The sequence below is a fragment of the Erpetoichthys calabaricus genome, chromosome 3, assembly GCF_900747795.2.
Source record: "Erpetoichthys calabaricus chromosome 3, fErpCal1.3, whole genome shotgun sequence".
Classification (NCBI taxonomy): domain Eukaryota; kingdom Metazoa; phylum Chordata; class Cladistia; order Polypteriformes; family Polypteridae; genus Erpetoichthys; species Erpetoichthys calabaricus.
This window is the reverse complement of record NC_041396.2, coordinates 33947570-33975300: the sequence shown is the minus strand read 5'-3', so window position 1 is coordinate 33975300 and position 27731 is coordinate 33947570. Positions and strand designations below refer to the sequence as shown.

General features: G+C 41.7%; 2 protein-coding genes across 3 annotated transcripts in view; both read right to left on the bottom strand.

Annotated features, from left to right (window-relative positions):
- The window catches only part of LOC114647906 (C4b-binding protein alpha chain-like), a 522597-nt gene that overhangs the window by 438273 nt on the left and 56593 nt on the right, over positions 1–27731 (bottom strand). The gene's annotated exons all lie outside the window — the stretch shown is intronic.
- Positions 1–27731, bottom strand: part of LOC127527155 (C4b-binding protein alpha chain-like) — a 50153-nt gene that overhangs the window by 21249 nt on the left and 1173 nt on the right. The window contains exon 1 of one of the 2 annotated variants that reach the window (XM_051924847.1): positions 1567–1734. The exons of the other annotated variant lie outside the window; for it this stretch is intronic. Coding sequence (XP_051780807.1) covers positions 1567–1642 — 76 coding nt within the window. The 5' untranslated portion in view covers positions 1643–1734. Of the gene's footprint in view, positions 1–1566; positions 1735–27731 lie in introns of those variants that run through there. 2 annotated transcript variants of the gene reach the window in all.

Sequence of the window (27731 nt, the reverse complement as noted above, 5' to 3'; positions counted from 1 at the left end):
TGAGAGTCCCATAATCATATTTTGTGGCCCCGAACAGATAAACCTTCACTTTTTAAAATATTTTATGAAAACAGATGTTGTATGAGGGGCGGCACGGTGACGCAGTGGGTAGCGCTGCTGCCTCGCAGTTAGGAGACCCGGGTTGGCTTCCCGGGTCCTCCCTGTGTGGAGTTTGCATGTTCTCCCCATGTCTGCGTGGGTTTCCTCTGGGTGCTCCGGTTTCCTCCCACAGTCCAAAGACATGCAGGTTAGGTATATCAGTGATCCTCAATTGTCCCCAGTGTGTGTGTGTGTGTGTTCTGCGGTGGGTTGGCGCCCTGCCCAGGATTGGTTCCTGCCTTGTGCTGGCTGGTATTGGCTCCAGCAGACCCCCATAACCCTGTGTTAGGATATAGCGGGTTGGAAAATGGATGGATGGATGTTGTATGATGACCACATAAGGCAAATGAGATCATGTTGGTTGGTTATCTGCTGGCCGACTTTACATTTCATTATTATTTGGCTGCCGGCTAACAATAAAAAACATGAAATAAGGATTTTGAATCTTTAAAACCAAGGCATGCAAGAAGTTTGTCTCATTAGGAGCAGTAAATGGTTACTAATTACGTAAGCTTACAGCCATTGTGGCCCTCTCACTCTCACACAATTTACTGATAAGGAAAACAGTTTGAAGACATTATAAATGTGTTTTAACAGATTACATCAACTCAACAGCAAAACTTTCAAACTACACAATATTCCTCTCTAGGTGCTCTACTGACGTGTCATCCATACTATAGTCACAAAAGGAATGATTTATAATTTACTTTTACCATCACCATCTTTTTGTGTCACTCCCGTCTACAATGCTGATTGTTCTCATTTTTGTGAGTTCTATGTGTGCATTTCCACGTTTGATGCCATACCGGCTTGTTTTAGAAGATTGAGATTTGTTGTTCTAAGTGTCTGCATTTTGTTTGTCTAAGGAAATGACTCATCAATGCAAGAAGACATTATTGAGCAATTTCTTTTGCCTTTTTATTTGTTTTATATCTTGGCCTGTCAAGACATTTTGAATCCTACTTATTCTACTTACTTGTGATTGCTGCGTTAATCTTAATACTACTGGCCTGGCATGTCTGACTACTCTTTTGGAAACTTCCCTTTATCTACCTTCTCAGCATAAATAAAATGCTGTGCAACAATTGCTCCTCTGATGATTACCGATAAGGACACTTGCTGTTTTCAAGACCCTCCAGGAATGTCAAGAATCATCCTCTCTTCCTCTAACTCAGACTTTTTCACCTCATCGGATTTTCTCCCAGGAAAAAAAAAGCAACCCGAGTCTGAGGCTTATTCTCCTTGGTGAACCGTTCAGTTTACTGCATTTAATTATTATAAATACGAACACAAATGAAAACACGAGTGATGCCACAAAGGACCTTCTGCATCTCCTGGTTACAAATTTCCAACTTTCTATGTTACTTATAAACACTTATTCCATTTAAAGATATCTCATGGTTATCTGTGTAATATATTTGATTCAGCTATACTCCCCCAGTCATTCAGAGAGTCAGTTTACTGTACCTTTTTCAGATGAAGCAGATGCACCAAGAAAAGCAGCACACAGCAGAATACAGAAAACAGACATCACTTGAAACATTTTTGTTTTTGCTGGGCCAGAAGCAGCTGTTCACTCTTAGCTGTCCGTGAAACTGTGCGGCTTTATATGCTCTTCAGAGTTTAAATTGCTTGTACTTTGCCCAAACATTTTTTTTAAATTTTCAGCCAATTCACTAAATCCACTGTCACTGTGGAAGGGCATTGTCCTACAAATAAAGGACAAGCAAACAGGCAACAGAGTACATAGTACAAGAGCAAGGCAAATGCAAACTATGAGGTACAGCAATGGAAAATAAAATAGCAATTTACAGTGGCAAGAAAAAGGATCTGAACACTTATGGAACTGGTAGATAGATAGATAGATAGATAGATAGATAGATAGATAGATAGATAGATAGATAGATAGATAGATAGATAGATAGAAGTGGTAAACTCAGAGATATGCAAGTGGACGGGCCTGTGGTATCCTGGATAATGGACTATCTGTCAGGCAGACCACAGTTTATGAGACTCAAGGGCTGTGTCTCTGCTATGGACGTGAGCAACACTGGAGCACCACAAGGAACAGGACTGTCTCCTTCTCTCTTCACTCAGTACACCTCAGACTATAAATATAAAATCAAGTCATGTCACTTGCAGAAATTCTCAGATGATTCTGCATTTATGGAGTATATTGATAAAGGGGATGAGACGGAGTAGAGGAGTCTGGTAGAGAACTTTATTATCTTGGTGTAAAGAGAATTATCTGCATCTTAACATCAGCAAAAACCAAGGAACTGGTTATTGACTTTCATCACACCAAACACCCTCTGAGTCTGGTAACTATTCAAGGAGTGGATACTCTTACAAGTACTTGGAGGTCCACATTAATGACAGGTTGGACTGGTCTTGTAGTACAGAAGAACTATATAAGGAAGAGCAGAGCAAGCTATTTTTTCTTAGGAGACTGCACTCCTTTAATGTGGGACATGATATTCTTCAAATCTTCTATATCTCTGTGATTGCCAGTGTGATTGTCTATGTGTGGTATGCTGGGCTGGTAACATCTCTTCAAGAGAGGCCCGCCAAATCAACAAGCTAATTAAAAGAGCAGCCTCAGTTAAGGGATGCACTCTGGACCCCCTGGAGGTAGCAGAGGATGAGGGAATTTAAACAAAACCATTATGAACCTTTATTTAAACAAAACAAAACCATTATGAAAAGCCATTATGAACAATGCTGCACATCCCCTTTCTGACACACTAATACTGAGACCTTTAAGCCAATAAAATACTGTATTGAGCAGATGTGTGTCAAGAAATACTATGGGGGCTCCTTTATACCAACAGCACTACATCTTCATAATGCCTCACTGTGACTTCCAAGTCAGAAGTTTATTTCTTGTTAAGTTTCTTACTTTTAGTCATTCTGCTGTGTTTTCAGGCCATAGTATGTGTATATTTATTTATTTAAAGGGCTTTTGTAAAAACCGAAATTTCCCCCTGGGGAAAAATAAAGTTCTGTTTATAGATAGATAGGTAGATTATTAATCCCGAAGGAAATTGCAGGGAACAACAGCAGACAATGCAGTAACAGACTCAAATATACATATAAGAAAAATTATCTACTAATAAGTTAATCATTAAAAAATTTGCTAAGTGTAAAGTGATTAGAATTGCACATAGTTATCCGTTACAGCTTCACAGTACAGGAAGTCAGTCATTGTCACAGTATATTGGCACACAGCGTCATTGTCTGTTAAGATGTCTGTTAGACCAGCTCAGTACCATTCACCAAACAGGTAACAAGACCACCTTGACTGGAGGAGTGACTTATTATAGAGCCTGATGGCTGAGGGTAGAAACGACTTTACATAGTATTCCAAAATTATGTATAAATTTGTTTAACTTTAATCCAAGTTACAATAATGAAAAACAACCTGTTTAAACTAATAATGCACAAATTATATTATTCTTCTTGTACATATTGAATACATCATTGAAACTTCACAGCGTATGTTGGAACAAGTCTGTGAACCTCTAGGCTGATGCCAACTGGTGTCAGGAGTTAGCAAACCTGGAGTCCAATTAATGAAAATGAGATTGGAGGTGTGGCTTACAGATACTTTGACCAATAAAAAAAAACTCAAACATTTTAATTTTGCTATTCACAGAAAGCATCTGTGACAACAAAGATCTCAGAAGATCTATGATCAAGAATTATGGATTTGCATCCAGCTGCAAAGGGTTACAAAATAAATTCAAAGAGTTCAGTCCACAGTTAGACAATCTTTGTATACATGGAGATGATTCACTATTGTGGTTACTCTCTCTAGAAGTGGACGCCTTTCCAAGATGACTCGAAAGGCACAACACAGAATGCTCCATGAGGTAAGAAAAAAGCACAGAGTAACAGCTAAAGGGCTGAAGGAATCATTGGAACAGCTTAACACTTCTATTCACGAGTCTATCATATTCAAAACAACAGACAGGCATGGCATTCTTGGCAAAACACCTATAAGAAGCCATTGCTCTCCAAAAAAATATCAGTGCACTCCTGATGTTTGCCAAAAAAACATTTTGAGCCTACACAATGCTATTGGGAAAATTCTTTTTGGATTGATGAAACTGAGGATGAATTTTTCAGGAAGTTCATGCATTAGCACATATGACACAAAAACTGCACCACATATCAACATAAAAACATTGTCCCAATTAGAAAGAGACAGAGCAGAATGCAAGCATCCATACTTATAATGGTTCTGGTCCGGGGGGTGCAGCATTCACCAATGAAATACCTTAGACACAACCCAGCACCCCCGCTTCGGCTGCTTTGTTCCTATATGTAAGCATTCTCTCCAAGTTCAGGTAAACAAGTACTGTAAATAACAAACAATCAGATAGAACTGGTGTCTATGTGACCAATCCTGTGCCACAATAAACAATATGAAATTGTCCATAAAAAAATCTCATATTACTCATGTTGCATAACCCACACATCAACTGGTCGTATGCAAATAATGTGCAAAACGTATGCATTTTTTGCGAAATACTGTTAAATAAATACTTCTGGCATGTCAGAGCAGTGCACACTTAAGAAATGTGTTCACATCAGACAGAACCTGGTCAAGAGTCCTGTCCAGGCAGAATTTGGAATCCATTCATTAGTCAAGAGTTCTGTCTTCAGTTCAAAAGCTCATCCCAGTGTGAATGTGTTTACTCTGAAATGAAGACCTGTGACCAGTGAATGAGGCAGATCTTCAATTCAGAAGCACAGTATTTTGGGAATGAGTTTCCTGTTAATGATGTATGCTAATTTATTCAGAAGCATGTACTTAGCAATATTGTAGCAGCGTATGTTTTGAGCAAATGACTAGAAAACTGACGTGATTTATGAGACAACAGTAATGAGTTTTTCTTCTTTTTTCCATGGACATTTTAGGCATCATTTGCTGCTGCACAGCATTGGTTACTGTTGACTTGTACTGTATCTTAATGTGTTTCTATCTGTTTTGTGTGAAAACATAAGACAAAAAAATTTTATGTGGTTTAAAATACATATTACATGGGGTAACGTATTAAAATATCATTTTTGTGAGTAATAATAATTTAAAGAAAATAAACAGCAACAAAACAACCGACAGCATGTACAAAAATAAGAACAACAACTGAACAACGACCAGAACAGAAACAACCAAAAGTACCAAATATGAAAGGCAAAGGCAAAATTCAAAAAGCAGGCAAAAGGACAAGGAATACAAAGTGATCAGAATGCCTAGGGATCTTGAAGGCCTCTGCTAGGCAGAAAACAAAGCTTGAGTGAAGAGCCTCCATCAAGCTCCCCCTTTTGTTCCTCTTAATGCGTCCTTTTAGATGACTGCCATCTGATTGATGCTGCACTCAACAGACACAGAGAAGTGGGGCCAAAGACAAAAGATATGGTTAGGGGACAGATCCCAAGCCTCCTTAAAGGCCTGGACAGACACCATAGCCCTGTATGTTGGACTTCCTGTTCAAACTTTACCAGCATTTTGTCCTGCTGTCACACCTCACAGACTAATTATAATGCAGAGACCAGGAGATGAAATGTAAGTGAGGGCCAATGCTACCTTCTAAAACCCAAAAATTTGTTCTCTATTTAATCTAAAACCAAAAAAGAAAAAACAAAAATTGAAGCTGTAAAATAAATAGCAAAGATCTTCAAGTACAGAATCCTAACTGACAAAAAGCATTCTAACCCACAGTCATTTGAAACGAGTTATCTGCAAACTCAAACATGGATAGATCTAAGGCATTTAAAGCATTGCACTAATGACGTCATATTGTGTGAGTTTCAGGGTAAGCGGTCTAGGAACATGATACTGCACTCAAGCAAAAGAGTCTTAAGATGGAGATGTCCAGTGTCACAGATGGCCGGGGTTCTTGTCCAGCCGGGATGCCTCTTCATTGTATGGACCAGGGGAGCAAGCCTGGTCAGGACAGTACCTCTCCTGGAACGCTAGATGGCAGCCCCCTGGGTTGCATCAGGGCAACGAGCATGAGATTTTGGAACTCAAGCCTGTTGGAGTCTGTGACAACCACCAGGGGGTGCTGCAGTGGTTCCTGAGCCCATGTGGTCAGTTCTTCTGCCACACCTGGAAGTACACCCACAGGTGGGTCGTCAAACACCTGGAGCACTTCCGGGTGGGCTATAAAAGGAGCCAGCAGCCACCACTCCGAGAGCCAGAGTCAGGAGAAGGGAGACAAAGCTTGCTGGAGAGAAGTGGAGGATAAACAGAAGAAAGGAATGGTTTTGTTTTGTGCTTATTGGAACTGCAGAAGAAAAGAAAAATAAAACATTTATTTGTTTTATAAGTGTGCCTCCTGTGTCTGTCAGTGTCGGGTCAGGTGCTGGTATAGCGCCTATGTCACAAAAGGGAAAACATATAAAACAAAATCGGCATACTTTACTGGATAACAATAGAAATAATATGCAAATGCTATTTACAGACAGTAGCTCTGCATTTAACACAACCCCACTAAACGCATCACCAAGCCAAGGAACATGCATCTGAGCTTCATTGTATTGCTGGATTTTAATCTCCCTGATAGGTTGGAGTGGTTTACCACACTTCATCATCGATCACCCTCAACAACAGGGCTGTGTTCTGAGTCCTCTGCTGTACTGCTTCTACACATAAGACATTTTGGTTGCATATCATTCTAATATCATTGTCAAATTTGCTAATGACAAATCCGTTGTGGGCTTGATCTCTAACAATAATGAACAGGCTTACCTGGATGAAGTGGAGAGTCTGTCACACTGGTGTCAGGATAAGAGTCTACTCCTGAGTGTCAGTAAGACAGATTGTGGACACTTGGAAGCACTACCAGTATTAACAACATTCAGGTGAAGAGGATGAGTGGTTTCAGATACCTCTGTGTCCACATTACAGAGGACCTAACCTGGTCCGAACACACTGGCACTTGGGTAAGGCAAGACAACGTCTTTGCAACCTCAAATGTCTCAGGGATTTCAGGCTGCCCTCCCAATTACTAAAGAATGTCTACATATCTACCATTGAAAGTATCCAGGTTTGGAAGAGGCACACATCAGGAGTGCAAGGCTCTATAGAGTGAGGGGCAGTCAGATGAATCATCACTGGTGTGCACTCCCTAATTTCCAGGACATCGACACCAAATGATGTTGGATCAGGGCAAAGAAATTTTCCATGACACCAGCCATCCTGCTGCGGTTAAGTAAATGATACAACTGCATGTAGACACCAGTTCAGGGAGACCGAGGAGTAGCTGCTGTCCACCATCAATAAGCATCTTGAATAAGGAAAGTTAAGTCCCTTACATTAAGAGAAAAGCCAAGCAAAATGACACCTTTTATTGACTAACTAAAAAGATTATAATATGCAAGCTTTCGAAGCAACTCAGGCCCCGTCTTCAGGCAAGATGTAATCTTGCCTGAAGATGTAAGATGTAAAGATGATTACATCTTGCCTGAAGAAGGGGCCTGAGTTGCCTCGAAAGCTTGCATATTGTAATCTTTTTAGTTAGCCAATAAAAGGTGTCATTTTGCTTGGCTTTTCTCTACATTCATAATGGCTAACACGGTACAAAACCCTAGTACTCCCTTACATTAAGTTATTTAGTCATGTATTTAATTATTATTATTTATCACATATTTTAAATTTCTTCAGTGGAGCAATTGAAGGTTAAGGGCCTTGCTCAAGGGCCCAGCAGAGTAGGATCTCTTTTGGCAGTGATGGGGATTCAAACTGGCAACCTTCGGGATACCAGTGCAGATCCTTAGCCTCAGATCCACCACTCCATCCTCAATTTGTATGTGACAAATACAATTTGATTCAATTTTAATTATTCAATTAATAATAAAAATTAAAGAAACTAGTTTTAACAAAACCCTCATAACCAGCAGACAGGATGACAGGAAAATGAGGAAAAATGTACACCGCAGGTATATCATAACACATTTGAGCTTTTGTGATTACTGCATTTGTGTCTCTAGGAGCCTAAATATCTCATACCCTAAAAAGGTTGCCATTATTTCCAGATTAACCCATTTTTTTGCTTTGTTGTGCATTGGAATTTTCTGAACCTGAATGAGGAAAAAGTACTAGATAATTTGGCCCAAGAAATTACTATTTGGCCATGTGTGGCATGTCTGATGCAAAGTTTACCAGGTCTAATGACACAAAAAATGTTGCAACAACTGTTAAAACTATTCTATGAAGCACTGCTGCCATGACCAGAGTCGGTTTCTGGTGCCTGATAACTTATGTGAAATATGACAAGTCGTTTTCTAACTTGCTTAACCCAAACCGGGGTCATGAGGGGTGCTGGATCTTTTCCCAGCCACCATAGGGTGCAAGGCAGGAACAAACCCTGAACAGGGTGCCAGCCCATCACAAGGTTAACACACAATTTCACAACCAAAACACACACTAGGGCTAATTTATTGTCACCATTTCACCTAACCTGCATGTTTTAGGACAGTGGGAGGAAAACCCAACCCCACACAAGCGCCATTCAGGGAGGACCTGGCATGCAAACCCTGGTTTCCTTGCTGCAAGGCAGCAACGCAACCCCTATGTCACCGTTCCACCCCTTAAGTGAAACAATTTACAGTATGTGAAACTGAAACTCAGGTGTTTTGCTTTGTAAATAATTTGCAAAACAAATTGTGTTTCACCAAAAGCAAAAATCATGTAGTATATCACATATAGTATATTTTCCTCTCATCTGCAACCTTTTTCACCATGTGCTAAACCACGGCAAAATTTATTATAGTGCAGAACGTGGTAAGAGGGGCACGGCTAGAGAGCAAATACCTGCAAGCACTTTGCCGCTGACAAAATCCATTTGGTGTGATTATGTGGCCGCTGGCAATAGTCCAGAAGGATCCCGGTTTGGATCAGTTGGGGAAAATGGGCACATGTGGTGTTACCCATGGTGTTACCTCTGATTTTCAATGAGTGATGTCAGGTGGAACCGGCAGTGAGAACGCACAGGCAGGCAGGGAGTGCGCTGATATCGTGTGGAGCTGCATGGAAAGAGCTGTGGAATTTCGGGGTGGTGCTGAAACAAAGAGGGGAAGAGTCTGTCATTTGCTGACATTTGGGCTATACAAAAAATAAATTGTATTGTATTGTATTTATCTACTGGTATTAATATGGGCTCGGCAGACACTTACTAGAGTGACGAACAGAGCTGTGTTTTACAATGAGTTGGTCTTTCGGATTACTTCATGAACCCATGAACTTCTTCAGCTCCTTTATTTAAAATCTGGGGTGAAGCCAAAGTGGGCAGTAAAGCTACTCTCCATGGCTTAAGGCGTGATTCTGGGCAGATTTTGTTACCGTGCGATCACTTGAGTTTGTGATTTATTAGTCAGTAAATCATTTCAAAGAACTTTTTTCCTGCCATGGCATCCTGTACTTCTGCTCCAAGACACTCCGATCACTGATGTTTCCTGAAATAATAGGACAGTCACACTCAGAGGTCATGGTGTTGTCACATGTTATTCCTGCTATCATCCTCCCATCCCCACCCTTTTTAGTGAGTGGAGTTTCCCGGAAAGAGTTGCTGTAGCAGCACACAAGCTGGATATACCAACCACTTTATTGTCAGCATCAGTTCCTCATCCTCTTGTTAATTCTCCCAGGCCAAATGGGCAAGTTCAGTGCCAGTCCTGTGACTCTTCTCAGTTGTCTTATACACTCCATCCTCACTTATTTGCTAGTTAAGTTTAGCACTATCTACTCATTTAATTTTGAAGCCTTGAGAGTCATTTCTTATTTTATATTTCCTTTCATTTCAAACATGAGTGATCAGTTTATCAATCTCAGGTTTATTCTTACTAATTCTCATTCATGTACTAATTTTAAGCATCTCCTGGGATAGTCAATACTTTATGCATACATACAGTACATCTGAAGCCATAAACATGACAATTTGACAGAATTTTGTTTTCAACATGGAAGACCGCTCTTGTCCGGAGACCTGCCTGTACAGATTTATCCACAGGGACTGTGCATGCCCTGCAAACCTTTCTTTATTTCTGTCCATCGTGTCTGATGATGATGTCCACTTCTGTTCTTCTTCTGTGTGTTCTCTGAGGATGCGAATCCTAACACCATGGATTTCATTACAGATGGGGCATTTATGGGTTGTAGTGTTGAAGGCAGCCTCCATGGCTGTGTTCCTCATGGGTCTGTTTTTGTCTCTTGACTGTCCTATTGTCCTGCGGTGTATCTGTTCCAACCAGAGTGAGCTGCTGTCAAGTACTATGGTCAGCAGCAGTGACCTCCACTTCATCAGGCTGTATACCACCAGTTTTCAAGGAAACCTTTATCTGGTCTTTAATTTACTTTTTCTTCCCACCTGCTGAGAATTGATCATGATGGAAGTGATCTTACAGTACTTGGAAGTCAGTTTTGGGGCATCCATATTACATAACCAAGCAACCATAACTGATTTTGTCTGATTGTGATCTCAATATATCTGCAGTTGGCTTTTGCAAGTAACATTATGAGGTATCTGATCACACCAGGTCAGACCCAAGAATATAAATCGAGAGATGTTATGTTTATACAGTACTTAGGGCTGTACAATTCACTGGGAAGAAAACATCTGGAATACTGTGTGCAGTTCTGGACACCACACTAGAGGAAAAATAAAACATTGTATGAAGCTTTGTAGAGGAGAGCAACCAGGGGCATCCTAGGACAGACTCAGAGAATTAAACCTCATTATTCTCAAGCAAATGAGACTGTGTGGGGATCTAATTCAGGTTTTCAAAATTCTAAAGGGCATTAATAAAGTTAAACCAGCAAAATTCTTTCAGCATAAGGGTGAATCCTGTACTTGAGACAGCTTAGCTACTAACTAAACAAACAAGACTGATGAGCCGAATGGTTTCTACTCATTTGTCAAATTTCTTATGCTCCTGTATTCTATGATTAGCCACAGGAATCTTACATGGAACTGCCTGAGTAACTTGTGACAGCTGTAGGTGACCCAGTCTTCACAGCTGTAAAGGTGGGTGGGTATGCAGACAGCTTGATATACTGCAACCTTAGTGTGTAGGCAGAGGTCCTTATTTTGAAAGGCCCATTGCTGAAGTCTCTCAAAGGCAGCTGGTCCTTGTCTGAACTGATTTTGAATTTCATGGTCAATGTTTGATTAATTTTATTAATCCCCAAGTCAAAATTAACTTTTCACATGACTTTTGGGGGTCAGAGGACAGGGTCAACCACTGTACAGTGCCTCTGGAGTAATTTTCAGATTGAGGACCTTGCCCAATGTTCCAGTCCTTGGAGACCACATGGCCAGGTATTTAAATGACACAACTTTTTTACTTTTAATTGGGGTTGATTGTAAAGACTGGTAGTGTCTGTAGTGCACTAGAGGTATACCGGAAGAACACCTTTGTCACACACAGACAAACAAACATGGACGCTTTCATGGAACAACAAAATGTGGGCAATCTTTTTACTGTTAAAAGACATCTACCTGCTTTTTGAGTACATATTGGTTTGCATACTAAATGTCTGCAGAAGATCAGTGTTGCCAAACTTGAACATTCCAAGCAAAGAAAAACACTACAGGCTCACAAGTCCCTTTACAGATGAATCCTCTTAAAATGGCACAAATGAGCAGACCCCCTTGTAGGAGGCTGTTGTCCCATACCCCTTCTAAACTTGCTCTTTAAAATACCACTGAATTTACAGACTCAGACAGTCACCAACTTGTAATGGAGCTGTTGGCTCACTAATCTACAAGCGTTGAGATACATGAACTCAACATTTTTGACCTTAAGTATCGTCTACAAAAATTTCATAAATATGTTGTCACGTGCATGCGCATGGGAAACAGCTTGAAGGTTAAGGTGATGGTAATTCTCTGATGAGACAGGAGGTGGCACTGTGTACTAATGACTTATTTTCTTCTTCTTGACACCATTCCATCCATCCATCCATCCATTTTCCAACCCGCTGAATCCGAACACAGGGTCACGGGGGTCTGCCGGAGCCAATCCCAGCCAACACAGGGCACAAGGCAGGAAGCAATCCCGGGCAGGGTGCCAACCCACCGCAGGGACACCATTCCATCTGATTTCATTTCCGGGGTCCGTCCACCTGGACCCACCTCTTCTTCCCAGAATGCCTGAAATCTGGAGGAGCCACCATTTTAGTCAGCCTACCTGAGACAACAGTCGGGACAACTGTATTATTTTTTTCCAAATCTTCAATTATAATAATAATTATACAGGGTTGGTCACAACGTGCCCCAAATCTTTGACCTTGTCCTGCTTTTTTCTTTTACAATGTCTACAATTTGCTAAATTGGTTGTGTGGAGACCGACAGGGAGTTATGATCACTGTTTTCCTTTGTAATTGTATTTAGGTTTTATCTGAATGAGTATCAACAAATGAAATTCACTGTAGATGATGTTAATAAGGTAATAAAGTCCATCATCTTTTCTGCAAGTTTCAAGTCTCTTATTATTCCCTGTGCCAGGGTTAAAGGCTCTCTGACCATGAATTTGTTTAGAACTGCAGACATGTTTAAGATGTGCCTCCACAGTACTGTCACGATACCAGGTATCCACACGAGGTAGAGCTGTCGGCTTGTCATCTTCACCCATATATCAAATCTAATGCTGGCCAAGAACAATTTGGAAGGCATGCTGTGTAATTACCTAAATGCTGGCCTTGCACAATATATCAAATATTAACTTTCATGAAGATAACTGGAAAGTAAGCAGTAAATATTGACCAGAAAAGACCCCAGTGATGCCTGTCCAAGGTCTACATCTGACCACTGGTAGCACTCAGACACCTCCCAGATTGCATGAGGCTCTGGCACTTGTTAGAGTGACTGGCAATCTCTCTTACCCACACTGAGTCTATTTCAGAAATTACTTTATGTTCAAAAGGCTTTCTAAGGCCCCACCTCATGGCTTTTACTGGCATTGTCCTCATTCTTTAAACACAACTACGTGAGAAAATAAGGAGAGAACCAAAATAACAATCAGCGAGGACAAAGTGACATCCTCATCTCTTAACACTTACTGTACTTTGATGTTTTCCTTATGCCCTACATGATGAGTAACAAACTGTTTCCTGAAATTACAGTTGTCTGTGATCACTCTTTTATTCCGTCAATTATCTACTCTATATTAAAATGCTACTGTGTGTGTGGGTGTGTGTATGTATGTCTGGTATCTCCAAGCAATCTCAATGGTTAATTTGGCTTTGGTCTGATTGGTCAATTTGGCTTTGGTGGCTCAATTGTAGGTATTTTAGGGGTGTGAAGTGTAATTACTGATTGTAACAATTTTTTTATTATTTTTACAAAAAAGGAGTTAAAGTGGAATATTTCAACGACAACAAAGTGAACAACATACTGAGTGATGTTAGGTTGCTAAATATTAATGAAGCACAACTCAAGTCACCTTCAAGGATAGGATTTATTTGCAAGAATACGAATGATGTTTTCACAGCGGGTAAGAGGGGCCTGTCTACTATTGGTGGTAGTCAAAAAGAGGACAAAAAAACCCCCCCCAAAATCCTAGAATTAAAAGATTTGTTGTTTGGAGAAAGTGAAATCCACATACGTGAGCAGCAGGGATGAGAAGTGGCTGGCGAGTGAAACGAGCAGGGGGCAAAGTCCCCTAGTATATACTGTATCTATATATATAATTCACTAAGCCGCCGCCAGCGCAAGCAAGACACCCATGAAAGCACGCAGGACGGAGCCACGGCCACCAACTCTAAGACCATTGGATACGACGAAAACTTGCAGAGCCACGGCCACCAACTCGGACGCAGCAACTCACAAAGCACAGCGTCATTCGCACTTGTCTCTGCTACAGTCCACATGCACCTCTGAGCCACGTTGACTTTTCATTATTCTTTTCGGTTACGACGCACGACCGCGTTCACCATCACAAACTGTTTTACACGCCATGGTCTTAGAGTTGGTGGGCGGGTCTCTGTGAATTGCTCTTGCGAGCGGGTGCATGACCAGGCGGTGTGTATGCTTCGAGAATGAAGGTGGATGCGGCAGGACCATCTAAGAAGAGGCATGTTTATCGCGGATATGAATCGCTATATGCAGCGTGTAAAACATAGGATACGCACGATAAATAAACCACTCTTAGCTCGCCAATGCTAAGACGATGGGATACGCCGACAACTCACAGAGCCACGGCCACCAACTCTAAGACCATGGGACGAGAACGCCTGCCCGCCTGACTGTTACCAGCGTGTGAAACCATCGCAGCGTTTAACTCACAAACTGCAACAACTCTCCAAACAAGGACGCCCTGTCTCTCGAGGCATTCACACTGCCAGAAGACAACCATGGGATACGCAAAAAATAGCCATGTCAGTCAACTCACAAAGCCCAGCCCACCAACTCGAGCACGCATCTATCCACGCTCTCAAGGCATTCACAGTGCCTGCTCATGTGCCTGGACGCAACAACTCACCAACTCGCTTTCGTCTCTGCTACAGTACACATGCACCACTGAGCCACGTTGACTTTTCATTATTCTTTTCGGTTTCGGCTGCATTTCCATATATAATCCACCAAGTCGTCCGACCGTGGGATACAAACGAAAGAGCACCGCCCAAAAACTCGAAACGATACAGAGGCATGCCCACCAACTCTAAGAGCACCAACTCTAATACGCCTGCCCGCCTGACTGTTACCAGCGTTCACCGCAATGTACTGGAGACCCCAGTACAGACCCCACATAGTTCTGCAGTCTATAAACTCTTTCAAGGTTTACCCAAATTAAACAGATTGGAAAAAAAAGATAATCAGTTCAATTCAAGCACCGGCCTGGTTGCTGTCTGTATGGAATTTACATGTTTCCCCTGTGACCAGACACCTCATAAATTGTATTGGAAGTGTTTGAGTGTACAATTAAAAAATAAAACAATTAGAACTGGGTTCACTACCAGTTCACTTTACTTTCCAGTTTTAGGTGAAATGGAGAAACCAGGCCATTGGAGACGACACCAATGATCCAGGGAGCCTTGGGATCCATGGCAAAAGGATTTCATCTTCTTCTCACACTATCCAACATGTGCTTAGCAATAGCAGTAGTATTGAACTTAAAATATCAATATGGATGGGAATAGTCAGTTGGCCAGTTCGTAGCAGAACGGTGACTTTACCTGACTTTGTTAAAAATGACCATGGTCCTCCATATGTTAATGGGTTTATTTTCTCCTCTGTGACCATCTGGCCATATCTGAAACATAATTTTCTGGATATTGTTAATTTGAACTCAAATATCTCTTTAAATTGCACCATCATACCTTCCTTAAAGGCTTCTATTGAGAGATGGCCGGCAGTGTATCCTAGCCAATACCCCCACGCCACTAGGTGGAGTCCTCCCTGCAACATGGAGGTGCCCCGAATTCCCGCAGGGCATCATGGACATTGGAGTTTTCCTTCACAGCCCTGCTGGATACCATGGGGGCCGCCAGGAGACGCTGCAGGGAGGCACAAGGATTTATATTTTCACTATAGCCCGGAAGCACTACCTCGTCACGAGGACAGAAGAATTGAAAGAAAAAAGAAGAGTTTTGATCTGACCCGGAAGTGCTAGGAAGTCACGTGGACTGAGGGACAGAGGCACTTCCAGGTCAAGGGGTTTAACAGGACTGTGGGAGATCCCAGCAGTGAGCCGAGTTGAGAGGAAGGGTGACTGAGCTGCTGGGAGTGGAGGATTAGGAATTGTGTTATTGATTATTACTGAGTATTGTGGAGTGTGGGTGCTTTGTGCACATTATTATTATAATAAATTTAAATATTTGGACTTTTACCTGGTGTCTGACATGTGGTCTGAGGGTTCAAGGGGACGACAGCGCCCCCTATCTGTCACATACTATAATTTGAATTGTTATGGGAAGCATCTTTATGTTATGATTTGTTCTCTTTGAGATTTTTTTTCTCTTAAAAAACATTTTTTAGAACAAAGATATATGTGGGGAATTCAGTTTGGGTTCCTTACATTATAACGTTTCTTGAATATCATAATAAATAATTACTTCACAGGATTGCAACATTATTTTGTTTTTTACTTGGGTGCTGCCATGTCATGATTCCTGTTGCCATGGAATGTTGTTTCAGACATCCCCACTCATTTTGTCACCAAGCGCATTCCTATAAATCCGGCACAAAGTTTCATTCCATATCCACAATTTGGATAAAAACACTATTAAATTTTGAGAGTATTTCCTTCCCAAATGTCTGACTTTCATTCTTCCTGTTTTCCCTCTTGCTTGTATTTCTGGTTAGCGGTTTGGCTTTGGTAATAAAAGGTTCTCTCATTAAGGTTTCAACTTGTTTCTCGTTTTAACTACAGTTCATCTCCTGGTCCCCTTCTTGCCCTCAGGCAAATCACTTGAATGTTCTGCAATTCAGACATTTCCTTTCATAAGCCTTTATTGTTGTGTTTCCTGTTTCACTTTCATGAGCCACCTGCCACCTCTTTAAAGGGTACCTTGAGACTAGGCTGAGAGTAGGAATGTCAGGATGCAGCTCAGATGACAGCCGACACAAACACGTGCTTGTCTGTCTTACTGTTTACCGTTAATGTAAGAAAGATGTCACAGACAGTGAAGAACACGCACCTGGTTTGACGCTTTCCTGTACTGGCAGCCCCAGTAGCTCCACTCCCTGCCCATACTTGGAGATGTTTCACTTGAACCCTAAACCTTATAATTTCCACTGGCCTAGCTAGTCATCACTACTTACTTCACTACACTTTCTTCATTTTTTTCCCATTTAATGAACTACAGGGCACACACTGTCAGCCAGGTCCTTCAGTTCTGAGTCCCCACCAATGTGTTTCCACCAGTGACTTGTATGAGCATGAGCCAATTGTGATAAATGACCCAGTGGCCTCTAATACTATGGCCTCATAAAAGATGGAACTAAAACTTAGGAGAGCTGAGCCTGTGTAATTCCATTTGCCACAGGATGCTGAATTTTCTGTTTGTTAGATTACAACTGCTGAAGACATGTGTAGATCTGGAACACTGGGGCCCCACTAGACTGCCATCTCATCCCCAGTGTTCTGTCTTCACTTATGATTTTACTGTCACATCTCAAATTAGATGATGACACCACAGCGGTCTGGCTGATCGCTAACAATGTCTGCACTGCATGTGGGAATGATTTGGCAGATGAGACAAAGGGGTGTCAGTACAGTAACCTGCCTTGAGTGACACCAAGACAAAAGAGCTCAGTGTGGCTTTCACAAACCTCAAGCACAACCACATCCTGCACAGCACCGACTGAGAGTCTGTGGCAATTAAATGCTGCTTCACATTTCTGTGGTTTGAAATATCCATATTCTAAGGGTGGAGGTCACCTCAAGAGTATAATGACAAAAAAGTGAATTGAAATGCAGTATACATAGGTGGATACTTAAAAGATTTTTTTATTTGTGCCATGCTCAAATTGTTATCTTCATCTCTAAAAAACACATTTATTTCCAGAGAAGCATGTAAATGCTAAATAAAACTGATAGTTGCAACTTTTCAGCCTGTGTCTTAGTACTAGACTCAATGTAAAATCCAAAGTTTTCAAGATATGGCCCTCTTTACTGATCATGGTGCTAGACAATGGTAATATGTTTGTTGCAAGGTTAAGAATTTCACTGTACTCTGTACATTAGATATTAAACTTGACCTTATGACAAATGCCACACTACTGTTCCCAGCTCTCCCAGCAGACACTGACTATGGCATCTGACTATGTGGACCTTCTGTGTGTCAGTACAGCAGTACATTATGTTAGCAGAACATGTTCTTAAAAAGGAGCTCAGCAACAAGAAAGTGGAATCCCATCATGTTATCACAATTGTCCCTCTAACAACTCCGCTGTGGAAAACCCTGCATTGTTCCTGTTCCAAAGAAGGCAAGCGTCTCATCACCTAATGACTACACACCAGTGGCACTTACATCTCACATCATGAAGAACTTTAAGAGACTGCCTCCTGGACTATATGAGTCTTCTAGCGGTAGATCACCTGGACATACTGCAGTTTGCCTATTGAAAAAAGACTGGAGAGGAGGATCTGGTCCACAAGGCATATTCAAACCTGGGCAGAGCTGATAGAACTGTGGGGATTATGTTTTTGGATTTCTCCAGTGTCTTCAGCACTACCCTGCCATCCCTGTTAAGGAGTAAACTCAAAGATATGCAGGTGGATGAGCCAATAGTGTCCTGAATAATGGACTGTCTATAGGGCAGATGCAGTTTGTGAGATTCAAGGACTGTGTGAGCAACACTGGAGTACCACAATGAAGACTCTTCTCTCATTTTCTCTTCACTCTGTAGACCTCAGACTATAAATACAACACCAGGTCATATCACTTGCAAAAATTCTTGGATAATTCTGCACTTATGGGGTTTATTGAAAGGGGGGATGAGACAAAGTAGAAGAGTTAGGTGGAGAACTTTGTTTCTCGGTGCAAAGAGAATTGCCTGCATTTTAACATCAGCAAAACAAAGAAATTGGTTATTGACTTTCATGGATGTGGAGGTGGTCCACTCCTACAAGTAGTTGGGGGGGTCCACATTAATGACAGGTTGGACTGGTCTCGGAACACAGAGGAACTGTAGAAGAAAGGACAGAGCAAAATCTTTTTCTAAAGGAGACTGCATTTCCTTAAAGTGTGAGATGATATCCATGACATCTTCTACAACTCTGTGATGGCCAGTTCAGTTTTCTCTGCAGTGGTTTGTTGGGCCAGTAACATTATTTCAAGAGAGACCCACCAAATCAACAAGCTAATTAAAAGGCCAGGCTCGGTTAAGGGACACACTCTGGACCCACTGCAGGTAGTAGAGGAGGAGAGAGTTAAAACAAAACTGAGTGCCATTATGAACAATGCTGCTCATCCTCTCTGTGACACAACAACACTGAGGACTTTCAGCCAACAAAATACTCAACAGAAGTGTGTCAGGAAATGCTATGGGGCTCATTCATGCCAACAGTAATACGTTTGCATAATGTGTGACTGTGACAGTGACTACCAAATAAGAAATTTTGTTTTGTCTTTAAATTTTCTTCCATTTTATTAATTCTGGTGTGTATTCAGACCATAGTTTGTGTCTATATATATTGCTCAATATTTGGACGCTACAGAGGCTGCATAGGTAGTCCAACTTCTCCAAGATGGCACATCAATATGAAGGTTTGCTGTGTCTCCCAGCACAGTCTCAGGGCATGGATGAGATTCCAGGAGACAGGCAGTTACTCTAGGAGAGCTGGACAGGGCCGTAGAAGGTCCTCAACCCATCAGCATGACCGGTATCTGCTCCTTTGGGCAAGGAGGAACAGGATAAGCACTGCCAGAGCCCTACAAAATGATCTCCAGCAGTCCACTGGTGTGAATGTGTCTAACCAAACAGTCAGAAACAGACTTCATGAGGGTGGCCTGGGGGCCCAACATCCTCAAGTGGGCCCTGTGCTCACTGCCCAGCACCGTGGAGCTCGATTGGCATTTGCCATAGAATAACAGAATTGGCAGGTCCACCACTGGCGCCGTTTGCTTTTCACAGATGAGAGCAGGTTCACCCTGAGCATATGTAACAGATGTGAAAGGGTCAGGAGAAGCCGTGGAGAACATTATGCTGCCTGTAACATCGTTCAACATGACCAGTTTTGTGGTGGGTCCGAGATGGTCTGGGGAGGCATATCCATGGAGGGACACAAAGACCTCTACAGGCTAGACAATGGCACCTTGACTGCCACTATGGTATCGGGATGAAATCCTTGGACCCATTGTCAGACCCTGTGCTGGTGTAGTGAATCCTGGGTTCCTCCTGGTGCACAACAATGCCTGGCTTCACGTGGCAAGAGTATGCAGGCAATTCCTGGAAGATGTAAGAATTGATACCATTGACTGGCCCCCACGTTCACTCACCTGACCTAAATCTAATTTAACACCTCTGGGACATTATATTTCGATCTATCCAATGCCACCAGGTTGCACCTCAGGCTTTCCAGGAGCTCAGTGATGCCCTGATCCAGATCTGGGAGGAGATCCCCCAGGACACCATCCATCGTCTCATTAGGAGAATGCCCCCTCCGAAGTTGTCAGGCATGCATACAAGCATGTGGGGGCCAAACAAACTACTGAGTACAATTTGAAGTTGCTGCAATGAAATTTCGGCAAAATGGATTTGCCTGCCACATCATATCACTCTATTTATGTATTCAATCATTTAAAGAGCTTCTGCAAAAAGCCAATTTTCCCCCTGGGGAGAAATCTACTTATCTATCTAGTGTATCCACATTCCTTACAGTTTTTATTTTTGATTATTTTTTTGTTATACCCAGATTGCATTACAATTTTCATTAGACTGTTCTTGTTTTGTCTTGTTTCCTTATTGTTCATGAGGGTCTGGATATTGACAGTTTTGAGGAAGTGCTTCATTCCAGGACCGACTCAACATTTCTAGTTCAATGTATGGTAGGACAAAGCTGTTTAAAACAGCAGTTAAGTGTTCACCGGTCATTTTCATTGACATTCTGAACTGCACACTGGACTCATTACTTGTGTGTGTCTTATTGTTCTTTTTTGCTTTATAACATCATTTATTGTATATATTGTATATTTTGTTTTAACGCTTCATATATTTTTTCATATCCTGGTATTTTCAGCATCTGTATGGTGTCTCTGTAAGGAAGGGTGTGTGAGCCTGGCATGAAATGGAGTTTTCTCCAAAGCAAAACAGGCCTTCAAAAGTTGATGCTGCACCAGGACAGGATTTTCACAGGCCATTCACTTTTCTTTTGGCAATGCCAGAAATTTTAAAAAATGTGTGCATTACATAACATTCAGGTGTATTTGGCAACTAAGCTAATTTATATGAAAGTGAATTAGCTTACTTCATCCAATAGTCAATTATCTCATTTTGTTTATCAAGTATTTTTGTAACAATCAAATTTTTGTATTACATCCAAAAATAACAGTGGTAATAGAATGTAATTACAGGTGTTATTAGAGTACATTAACTATGTGGATTTTAGCACCACTTCATGATGTCATGTAGTTAAAAATGTAAAATTAATAGGCCTGTGGTGGCTCAGTAGCTTTAAAGACAGCAGAGTCCAATTCAAGTGATGTAAAATTGTCAGCATTAATGTATGTTAGTGGTGGGGGGGGGGGGGGTTCTGTGACTAACTGTTGTTCAATTTTAATAACATTCTAGAAAGTAAATCCAATAGAGTAGCATCAAATAATTACCAAAAGAAAAATGATGATTAATACAAAGTGACCGATACTACCATAAAATCAGTATCAATATCTTAATACATAATTCGGCTGCCTCCTCACTCACTCGCTCACGTTCGTCCGAAGCCAAATGCGCAGTCGCCTTCTGCGCAGCTGCCCGAAAAACCTTACGAGACCGACATCCAGCCCCAACATTGCGCCAGGCGGCGGATTTACGGCCGCAAAAATTCAAAGAGAAAGGCGACTTCGATTAAAGCTCTAGAGGCCTGAAAGGCGATTTTGACTACAGCTCGAGGCCTAATTACGCATTCTGATTCAATTACGCATTCATTCAATACACCTATATCAGGTCTGTGGTGCTTATACTTATCATTATTCCATATTGTACTGGAACATTCATCATTCAATATTATACTATAGGCCTGGAAAATTCATCAACTAACAGTACAAGCCTGTACAGTAATGAGTAAAGCGGACAACAATCATTACAAAACAACTTCTTCTTTACTTATCATTTGTTCTTCATACACTACTGACACAAACTCGTGCCTGTTTCATCTTACGTTGTCGAAACAGCCTCCTTGTGTAGTTACGCAACAGAAGGAGAAAAACAACTGAAATAATCTCCCCATTTCTGTATTAATGCTAGTTAAAACCAGTAAGTTGTTAACATTATATAAATAACTACATTGGAAAGGAACTGATTTATTGCATAATGGGACAAACAAAGGTGACAATTATCTTAAATATTTTAAATCCAGTTTGAAGATTGACTGAAGCAAAAGCGTCTCTTTCTGCACTGATAAAACCGTAATGCCTTGCTCAGTCTGTTGTATGTTATACCACTAAGTAACTCTCTTAGCACGGCACAAACCATAATCCTGCTCTGTCCTCGCTGTTTGCAGCACAATCAGCTTCTTCACGTACCGTACGACCTGAACACCACAATCCGGTCCTTGCTACATGCCCATTAGCACCAATATTCTGTTTATTTCTAAACCTATGCTATGTTTAAATTACTAGGAGAGCTGCACCTTCCCTGTGTAATTCATTAGTTCAAGCACGTCTTAGCTGCAGATTGTTAACGTCGATTCTTTATAATAATAACCTGCAGATATTACTTCAGTCAATTCAGTCTTATATTTGCTTTCATAATTGCTTTCCTCCTCCATTTATTTCCAGAGAAGTTACTTTTGAGCTTGTACGTTTAGGGTTAAATGACCTAAAATAACAGGAGATGGTGCTGTCGTTTGAGCTGCTTGTGCAGTGTGGACCATCTGTGCCAACTGACTCATTTGCATTGGGCATCCGAGCAACTGCTGAATGAGTAAAACAGGAAAATATACAAGTTGACGTAACTGATCTCAAGGTAAACTAAGTTGTAGTTGAAGTCACACCGAATGTTTTTCCGTTTTAAGTTACTGAAGTTCATAAGGGAGCTTGGGTAGTGGGTAGACAGTGGGAGACGGCCCCCCAAGAGTGCATGCTACCCCAACACAATGGGTGGCAGCATTCCTGGGCCAGTATGCCCATTCATGTGCCAGCAAGGCATGCTGGGATTTGCAGTACTGTGGGGCAGCCCTGCTGGAGTATGTGGGTGCCGACAGGGGGAGCTGCATGGGAGAGCTCTACCCACTATCAGGGGCTCCCACCTGACCCAAGAGTGCTTCTTTCTTGATGCTGAAAGAACTCCGGCATAGAGAGGGCCACCACCATCCACTCGGGGAATCAGAATTGGGAGAGGAGTCTGACTGAGCTCACCTCAGAGAAGTGGAGGGCAAAGACACTTGTGTTATACTTGTGGACTGTGAAAGAAAGAGACCTGTGCAAGGTATTTGCAAAATAAAATTATTTGTTTGCATCAAAGTTGTGCCTGTAACGTTGGGTTAAGGGTATGGAGACCATTAGATGCCCCCTTAAAGGCCACAAGAATTAATTCCAGGATGTAAGTGTTGTTGGATTCAGCTGACTTTCTGCATCCGTTAAAACATTTTCTCTTAACATTCTTTATGTGTCAATTAAAACCTAAGAAAATGGGACAATAACCATTTTGTCCTGCACATGTCATTCTAGGAGCACTCAGGCTCCACGCAGATACATGGTGGGATATGTTGGTCTGGGTTTGAGTAGACAGACATTTGGGCCACCTTGCTCTGTGAATGTCCCAACGGCCTCACTGACAGACACTATGCTTTTGTTCATCAGACTGATACCACCACAGGGCCTAAGAAATACCTGCTGACAGCAGCACAACTGCTACCAGAAACATTGAAGCAGTTAGTTTTACATATTTATAATGGTGCCTGCCTGAACAATATTTCACCCATTTTCTGTGGTTTATGACAAACAAAAGGTGTTGTTTGGCTGTTTTTACGATAGGCAGTCACACATGCAGCTTGCCTGGCAGCAATACACATTTGGAACATTCTCCATCACTGTCAACACTTCATTTAGAAAATAAATAAATAAGGAATTCTCTCATTAACACCTAATCATATCTGTCAAGAAAAAGTGTCAACTGGCTTGCTCAGACTGGCCCTAGTAAGACTAGACAAACAACGCCATACCTATTGAAAATGTGGTACAGTGGCTAAGACTTTGGGCTTCAGATCTTAAGGCTGTGAGTTCGAATCCTGACACTGACACTCTATGACCATAAGTACGTCACTTTGCTGTGCTCAGAATGGAGGGGGGTAATGGATCAATAGAAATTAAATTAATTGCATCTTAGATGTTATAAGTAGCTTTAATTAAACAAGCACATCATGCCATTACAATCGGAGAATTGAAAGGTACCAGGCACACTCCATGATGTCAGACAAGTCAGAAGTATTTCACAGCTCATTCAAACGTCTTAGAAAGAGTGAGCTGTGAGCACAGGGAAACCCGAAATGGAACAGATTGGAAATCCCAGATAGGACAATGCTCTTTTTTTATACGAGGGCACTGGCAACATCACTAGTGGGACACTGCTGAGGGAAACAAAAATTCAGCAAAAGTCCAGACTGCTTAGTGAGGTCAACCTGAAAACAAAGTAGGACACTTCTTCAGGTCATATGACCCAGTGGAAATACAGGAAGGGGAACGAGAGACAACAAGGCATTGGACTTTGTTAAGAGAAGGAATTTTTCCAAGGAGAAGTAACCTCATGAACACACAGAGACCCATTGAACTCTGATATGAGGAACTGGCCATAAATGGTCTGGAAAAAAACTTACAATGGAAAAGGACTTTGAAAAGACAACAGCCCTCCTCTGATAACATGCTGGCACTACCGGCAGTGTTTACTTTAATTGAATATTATTATATTATAAGACTGGGATGGAAATTCTAATAAAAGACTTTGTGTTTTGGGTTGCAGAGTGCCCTCTAGTGGTTATAGTACTCAACAACAGCACAAAATTTTATATCATTTGTAGATTATACATTACAATAAGGATGAAGGAAGAGACTGCAGTTAGATAACACTAAATCCATCCATTTTCCAACCTGCTGAATCCGAACACAGGGTCACGGGGGTCTGCTGGAGCCAATCCCAGCCAGCACAGGGCACAAGGCAGGAACCAATCCCGGGCAGGGTGCCAATCCACCACAGGACACACACAAACACACCAAGCACACCCTAGGGCCAATTTAGAATTGCCAATACACCTAGCCTGCATGTCTTTGGACTGTGGGAGGAAACTGGAGCACCCGGAGGAAACCCACGCAGACACGGGGAGAACATGCAAACTCCACGCAGGGAGGACCCAGGAATCGAACCCAGGTCCCCAGGTCTCCCAACTGCGAGGCAGCAGCGCTACCCACTGCGCCACCGTGCCGCCCTAGATAACACTAAATGCAGAAAGTAAAGATAGCACAAAATTTTAATTACATCTGCTAACTGTAAGCCCAGCCAGACAATAAACATGTGATAGTCCAATCAGAATTTCTTAGCCCTTCTGCTTTTCATTTCAATTGATGTCTTAGTCACACGTGCATACCTGACTTTATTTAAATTCTTAATACCTAATTAAAATGTGTAATAAGATACTGTATTTATTGTTAAAATTGTATTTGTTCCAAGCCTATGTGCCATGAACCAGGTGTTCTAAAAGCACATAAATCCCATAAATACTTCCTAAATTGTCAAAAAGGGGGAATTACTGTCCTAACCCGACTAGAAAAAAGGCCTTAAAGTATCTTCATAAAATAAAAATTTATTTTTAACAAAAATGCTCTGAAGAAGTAGAAGCTCTGTAGCACAAGAAGCTCCATGGAGCTCAAAAGGAATTGCCCGAGGAGGCAAGTCAATCTGCAACAAGCACATTCCTAATACTGAATCCCAAACAAAGTAAAAACAGAGCACTAGTTCAATAATCCAGAAATCACAAAGGTACAAGGCACAGAAAACACAAGTAAACACTCCACTCCAACACACAGTCCAAATGAACAGCCAGGAACTATGGGACACCCTCCATATTTATAGGGCAGAGGGCAGTTCCTGCTGAGGTGGTCTCGCCTCTTGAGCAACTACCCACAAAACACATTGAAGATAACAAAGGAACCTTATAGTCATAGACAAAAACAAAGAATAATGCACATACCAACCAAAAGAAACATTACCATAAATAAATGATACAAAAATGGACAAACAGGCAAGAAACATGACTTTGAACCCCAGCCAGGGGAGAAACAGTGGCACTATGCATTACAGAAAAAAATATGAAATGTGACAATCAAGCATAGGTTTTTGTCAAATAAAACTACAAGATTTAAAGAACTTGTGTAATTGATCCCATATATCACAGAAGCCACTAATTATAATAAAAAAAGAGGCCCAGTGGGTTTTCATAAAATAATGAAGAAGTCATCCCTGGCAGATTCAAACACAAATATGCAAAAAACACAAATACTTTTTCCAAGGTGGTATTAAAATATTCATAAGAAAAAAAAACCCTTTAAAATCCAAACAGGAATTCCTTTAGCCATGCCACTCTTGTAGAGCCCATAGTCTGCAGAAGTAATTCCAGAAAATACTTCTTGGTGATTCTTACCCCTTCACTTCTGTTCTAGGGAGACTCCTCCCTGAAATCCTTTGTATCTCTCATCTCTCAACTCTGTTCCCTCTCCATCAGTGTGCCAATGTAGACCACCCACTCTACCTCTGGGTTAGTCGTTTTTCTCGTCCTTACTGCTCTGACTTTGGAATTAAAAGACAAGGTTGCTCTGATGAATAGCTCTCTCAAATGGTCTTTCCTCGAATTGCTCTTCTCCTTACCCTCACTCACGCTAGCTTTAAATAACGACAATCGGGGAAACCAAACCCAATCCCCAATTGTCACCCTAATGCCCTAATTGTTAACACATTGGAATCCTCTCATTCCAGCATTCTCTCCACAGTGACTATTACCCTCCTGATTAAGATCATCTCACTCGCAAACACCTGCATGCCTCTCTCAGGCATTTCTCCCTGTGGGCAATGGGCACTGCCATACATAGTGGCCCACCAAAACCTTCATTCCCAACTGTGGACCCAACGTAAACCAACCTCCACTTCTTTGGGCATATCCGTTGCTTTACTATTTATGTATTTTTCTCAATTCTATAAATAGCTAACTCTAGCCTGATTCCTGGGTGCACTGTAAAGACTTGTCACATATACAACCTCTAATTAATTAAAGCCACAGGAATTTGTCAGAAACACCTCTCTGAGGCAGAAGATCAGCAAACCTATTCTAAAATAACTTAATGAAATCTTTCTTCCAGACCAGAAATCTTCCTTGGATGCAATTCCAGCATGTTCAGCTTCCTTGCCGCTTTATTGACACTCCCTTAGTTTGTCTGCCCTCATCCTCCACCATCCAGAGCTCATTCTGTACCAGGCTACGGTGACCTCTAGCATCTGACTCCTTCTATCTCGCCCTACTTAAGACGCCCAAGTCCCATCTGCCTTGATTGATTACTGCTACCACAAAAATTCTAGATTCAGGCTAAAGATGGACACATGTAAGGTGTGATAGACGGCCAGGAACCCTTCCCCGCCAGGATGCCTGGAGGAAGGAGGAACCAGGAGAGCGGCACTTCTTTTCCCTGGGCACCCGGACAGTCCTTGATCCCTGGGGGACAGCTGACGGACCAGGAATGGTTTATGCCCGGAGTGCTTCTGGGTGCAAGGGCAGCACTTCCGCCACACTGGGGAGTGCTGCCGGAAGTCCATCAGCAGGCACCTGGAGCACACCCGGGGCCAGATAAAAGGGGCTGCCTCACTCCATTCGGAGAGCCGGAGTTTGGTGGAAGAAGAACGGAGCTTGCGGGACAGGAGTGGAGGCGGCCAAAGGAACCAAGGACTGTACACTGTAAATAATATTTGTATATATTTATTTAA